The sequence below is a fragment of the Carcharodon carcharias genome, chromosome 1, assembly GCF_017639515.1.
Source record: "Carcharodon carcharias isolate sCarCar2 chromosome 1, sCarCar2.pri, whole genome shotgun sequence".
NCBI lineage: Eukaryota > Metazoa > Chordata > Chondrichthyes > Lamniformes > Lamnidae > Carcharodon > Carcharodon carcharias.
Window position 1 is genome coordinate 124,910,357 of NC_054467.1, and position 6,000 is coordinate 124,916,356.

A 6,000-nucleotide genomic window follows, 5' to 3' on the forward strand; every position below is an offset into this window, starting at 1 on the left:
ACCGCCTATATACCCTGACAGCAGGATTGTGGCATCTTATGTGGCCCCTTCCGCCTTGGACTACCTCTTGGCCCTACATCCTTTGTGTCTGTGCCTGTCCCCCCATAGGTGGCTCCCCTGGAGGCTGAATGTGCACTCCTGGCCTCCTCCCCCTTCTAGCCCTCCCTTCCTCCTCAGAGGAGGTGCCTCCAGTGGACAGTTCAGCTCCCATTCCCAGGCTAAGGGAAGGCTTCCTGAAACCTGCAGGCCAAAAAAGATTCCTCACTGCAGAGTACTGACCTGAAGGCTGTGAGTCCAGACCAAGCTGCTGGTATGCGTTTTGAAGTACTGCAGATCACACAGGCAAGTTTCAGTAACTTTGAAAAAACAATATTTGACGGAGCACACTCACAACCCCACTGAGCCCCCTTATCCCGCCCGTGGATGAGGTTTATACAAATGTATCCTACCCGTCTGCCCGTTGAGCTCGTTCACCAACCTGAAGATTGTACGGGTACCAAAAGATTGCCATCAATTGGCACCTCAAGGGCCTTATGTGACCCGTTAATTAATGATGGGTGCGCATTGGAGATCAATGCACGCCCGCCCAACAAAATATTGCGAAGGCGCACAGTGACGTCGGGACACTGGCCCAACATCACCGCGCGTCATTTTACACGTGGCCACATGGGGCCCACCCCCACGTGCCAACGGGAAACTTCTGGCCCTGTTGTGTAAACAACAGGGGAACAGATAAGGGTTTGTCTTTGACCTTGTCGTTTATAAAGCTCAGAAGATTGTAAGACCAAGAGAAAGAGGTACGAAAGACCAGGCGATCCAGCTGTTAACTGAACCTATGCCTGAGGTTCAGGTTTGTGATAGTGTAACTGGGATTCTAGAAAAAAGGACAACATCGAAGCGTGGTTACTGCAGCCAGATAAAGAAGGAGAGGGACTGGTCACCTCCAGATCTGGGCCTACAATCTGCACTGGTAATGGCCAGCTGTGTGGGTGATTGTAATTATCAGTCAAATCCTAAAGGGGTTTGTACTGAGGATTTGTTGGTTTAATAAACTAACTAGTTTAAGGTTGAGCCAAAATCTGGTTGTCATGTGCATTTTGTCCTCATAATTCTGTGATCCAAGAATCACTGTAAGGAGGAAAGGAACAGAACCCGTTACAAGTAAAAAGAAAGATAAGGATATATTGATAAGTTTAGGGGTGGGGGGAGGCAACTTCATGAAGATACGGATACTGAGAAGGATGTGTAGAATGATGAGAATGTACAAGATCAAGAACCGGTACCATTGTGAGTGGTGGCCGAGTTGGTACTATTGATAGCGTTGATCAGCAGACACTTCTTAGGTGGAAACTTTTAGTTTATTTACAAAGGCACTAAGCAGCAACTACACATGTGCTTTCACTTCAAACCCTATCTCTACATTATTAACTTCTAACTACAGAGGTAGCCCACGCTACTCTGCTATTGGGTACTAAAGATCATGGGATCTTCCTTAACAAGCATTATTCTTAAAGGTAAATCACACGGTAAATAAAACCATAATTACCACAGCCCTCCCCCTTCCCCCTTTACTCAGATATATACAATTTTCTCAAGACAACAAAATATTTACACTGGTAAGTAATTTACAAGTTCAGTTTTTCAGGTGGTTTCCTAATGCGTGTAGAACATCTCAGCTCTATAACTTCAGATGCTTTGTCAGGAACCTCCTTTTCTGGAGTTGCCTGAATACCAGGTGCTTTGGTGGGCATTTGCATCCTCAACTCTTCCAGGAACATCATTCATGTCTGTACTGGGTTGAGTACTCTCAACAGGAAACACAGACCCGGTCGTGAACACTGGTGGGATCAATTCTTGGTGATTTGCTTCTCTCTTCCTTAGATGATCCACATGTCCCTCTGTGCCTTCCACCTCTGCATGGTAAAATAGAGGTCCAGTCATTGCACTTCTTTCACCTGGCAACTACTTTGGTCCTTCTCCAAAGTTCTTCACATATACCGTCTCTCCCACAGTAAATTTCCTTTCATGGCTATGCCAGTCATGTGTAGTTTTCTGGCTTCCTTGACTCCTTTCCACCTTCCCTTGTAAATTTGGCATTATTAAGCTCAATCTCATCCTGAGACAGCGTTTCATCAATAACTCTGCAGGTGTGACACCTGTTGTTATGTGAGGGGTGGTCCTGTAATGAAAAGAACGCGTGCCAGCTTGGGTGCTAAGGAATCTCCAGTTAGCTTCTTCATGCCTGCCTTGAATGTTTGAAATGCCCTTTCGGCCATTTGAGGAAGGGTGGTACAGCAAAGTTTTTACATGAGTGATACCAATGAGGCTAATAAACTGTTGAAACTCAGCACTCATAAATGCCTTGCCATTATTGGAAATGACTACTTCTGGTCGTCCGTTAATGGCAAAACTTTGACATAACTTCTCAAGACGTTGGCGACTTCACCTCATATATGTCCATCCATTTTGAGTGGGCATTGACAATGAGCAGAAACGTTGTCCCATGAGAGGTCCCACATTGTCAATGTGTAACTACACCCATGGTCTTCCAGGACACTCCCAGAGGTGTAATGGAGCTGTTGAAGGCAACTTTTGCAGTTGCTGAAATTGCACACAATTCTTCACTAAACTCTCTATTTCATCATCTACATGGTCTTCATTTGGGAATTTCCTGGATGTGTGCTGTATAGGTCAAATATTGGTCCTGTCTTTCCAACTTTTAGATTAAACAACAAGCAAATAACTGAATTTGTTGTTTCAGGCTCTTCTACATTGTAGATCTCACTGGGTTTTTTCTTCTGTTAAAAGTCTGCTTGAATCTTTCCTTGCACTGTCTCATCATATGTCCATTTCTGTGACAATAATAACATTCAATTTTTTAAATCTGCCAATCATTAAAAGACTGCTTGTTTCCACCCCTATTAAAATTATTCTTTGTTTTCGCTGCTAAGTCATTTTTTTTTATTTTCCAGCTGGCTGGGGCTTTTTCCCGCCTTGCGGTACAGCCTTGCATTTTTGTGTCCTTTTTGGCTGGTGTTTCCCACCCAATGTGGAGGACAGCACCATTTTGCATGCCATGTATAGCTCTTGAATCTCTTACTGCGTTTTCCATGGCCGGTGTTATCTCTAGCACCTTCTAGAAATCCAAATTCACTCTGGACAATAATCTCTTCTGAAATGTGTCCTCATTCATACCGCACACTAAACAATCTCTGAGCATGCCAATTAAAGATGTACCAAATGCCCAATGTTCCATTAACTTCTTCAAACTTGCCATGTGGCATACAACTGTCTCCCCTGTGGCTCTATTTCTTGAGATAAACTTAAACCTTTGCACAGTAACTGAGGACTTTGGTTGATAATGTCCTTCACGAGGTTCACCAACTCATCAAAATGTTTTGAATCTGGGGAACTAGATGCCGTCAAACTTCAAATCAAGCCATAGGTTTTATTCCCACGTGTACTTAAGAGAATCGCTTGCCTCTTCTCTTACCCGTATTCTCATTTGCTTGGAAAAAGAATGCAATGAGACCAATCATCTGTGGCTGGATCGAAAGGATCAATTCTTCTGAATTTCAGCATTCTGACAGGGAATTACTTCTTTGATTCAAAAGGAATTCTACTTACAATTACTGGGTGAGGTACAGTGCCGATTTCATTTCACTTTATTTCTTCTGTTAAACTTGTTTATCCTCATTGTCAGTTTGTTGTGAGTAGTGACTGAGTTGGTAATGTTGATAGAGTTGATCAGCTGACACTTCTTAGGTGGAAACTTTTAATTTATTTACAAGGGTGCTCAGCAGCAACTACAAGTGTGCTTTCACTTCAAACTCTATCCGGACACTACTAACTTCTAACTACAGAAGTAGCCCACACTATTCTCCTATTGGGTACTAAAGATCATGATATCTTCCTTAATAAGCCCTATTCTTAAAGGTATATTACACACTAAATAAAATCATAATTACCACAAGTACATCACGGGGCCAACTGAAGGTTGTGGAAACATTGAAGGAAGTAGCTGAGAAGAGATTGAAATAGTTTGGTCATATGTTGTAGGGAAAGAATGAACATGTGAGGCAAGTAATGGTGATAGGGCTATCAGGAAGAAGGAAAAGAGGAAGGCCTAAGACATGGTGGAAGGATGTGATAATAAGAGAGTTAAACACAGTGGGATTGAAAGGGGAATGAGTTACTGACAAAAGGAGATGGAGAAGGGTGATAAAACAACATTGCCGTGATCCCAAGTAAAATGGGAGAAGCTATGGTGACACTTCCTTTTAATGAGCTCCATTCCCATAAATTTGACTTCCAGACAATTTCTGCTCCCATCACTGGAATGCTTGCTACATCTGTCTGAATCTGCATCAGTTACTATGTCAATGAATTGTACCTCAGAAAGTTAGGTGTCAACAGTCTGCTTTCCTTTCAGTTTGCCGAAAACAATTATTCTGGAAATAACATCAATGTTGGAAAATCGAGGTTCATATAGTATGAGAGGTGCACTCCTGAGGTATGCAATGTGGTGAGCGTGCTGTGATGAAAGCCGTAAGACAGAGCATGTGAAAGCAAGTTCTATGAATTTCAAAAGGCTGCCCAATCTGCTGTTTTCATGAGAAACCCTGTATGGGATGACTTATCACTCTCAAGGATGACTTAAATATGCAATTACAAAAAGAAAACAGACCACAGGTGCTATGATAAATGCTCAGGTTGAACCCTGGAAGATATAAATCACACAAATAGGTTTTATTGCAAGGCCATGGAAGCTATTTAATTTCACAAACCAGAAGACTTAGAAATTCCTGAACAGGAATTGGAGGAGGTGGTGCTGTAGTGGTACTGTCACTACACTAGTAATCCAGAGACCCTGGGTAACGCTCTGGGAACCTGGGTTCAAATCCCAGATGGCAGATGGTGGAATTTGAATTCAATAAAAATCTGGAATTAATAGTCAAATGATGACCATGAAACCATTACTGATTATTGTAAAAACCCATTTGGTTCACTATGTCTTTTAAGGAAGGGTATCTGCTGTCCTCACTTGGTCTGGCCTACATGTGATTCCAGACCCACAGCAATATGGTTGACTCTTAAAAATGCCCCCTGAACAAGGGCAATTAGGGATGGGCAATAAATGCTGGCCCAGCCAGCAATGCCCACATCCCATGAATGAATGAAAAAAAAATAGTCACTGCAAAGGATCCAAAGATGCTCAGAAATCTGCTGATCACTTTCATAAATGTAAGACTTGCTCTTTTGAAATAATAAGCAATCCTAATGGACAGGGCTTTATACATCCTCCTGAACTCACTATTAATCTCTAATGCTAAGTTAGCTGTGTGTTGACTGGACTGGAGGAGTTGATACCTTAGCATGTTGAAGTAACAGGATTGGATGATAAATGACAACTTTTTCTTATTTAGTTTGTACTTTGATGAGTGATTTTCTGCTTCTGTAGGTGCTGTGTCAACGAAAACACATGCCACCTGTCACTGAGGTGTTTTCTCACAACGAAAATTTCTAGGTTACCACTGACAGCAAAGAGCATTATATCAACATAATTTTATGCCTTCCATTAAAAACATTAACACATGCAATGTTGGAGCCAAGATAACATGCTTCAGCAAAATCAGCCACTTATCATCAATGGTGGAATCTCATTCACGAACTTATTAGAATAAAAAACATCACTGGGACATAAGTTATCCAATCAAAACAATATCCAGTAAAGTCACTGTTCATTGGCTGAAAGAAATGCTACAAAATTAGGACTGTAGCCAATTAATATATTTTGTATGCTCTCAACTATGGACAGTTGTTATGACGTGACAGGTGATGTGCGCCAGGTAGACCAAATCCACAAGGGAAACTTGGCCACACTATCACAACGGTTTTGCAATTTGTTTTTATTATGAGAAGACTTGTGCACTGAATTTAGAAGTAATGAGTCCACTAACATCTTTAGAGATTTTAAAAACTAAATTAAAACATTTATTA

At 41.7% G+C, this 6,000-nt stretch overlaps 1 protein-coding gene across 1 annotated transcript in view; it reads right to left on the minus strand.

Annotated features, from left to right (window-relative positions):
- LOC121275276 (cholecystokinin receptor type A-like) overlaps positions 1 to 3,112 on the minus strand; it is a 50,466-nt gene extending 47,354 nt beyond the window's left edge. Inside the window, exon 1 of the mRNA XM_041182721.1 lies at positions 3,101 to 3,112. Within this exon, the coding sequence (XP_041038655.1) occupies positions 3,101 to 3,112 (12 nt within the window). The remainder of the gene's footprint in view (positions 1 to 3,100) is intronic.
- Between the last annotated feature and the right edge of the window lie 2,888 nt (positions 3,113 to 6,000).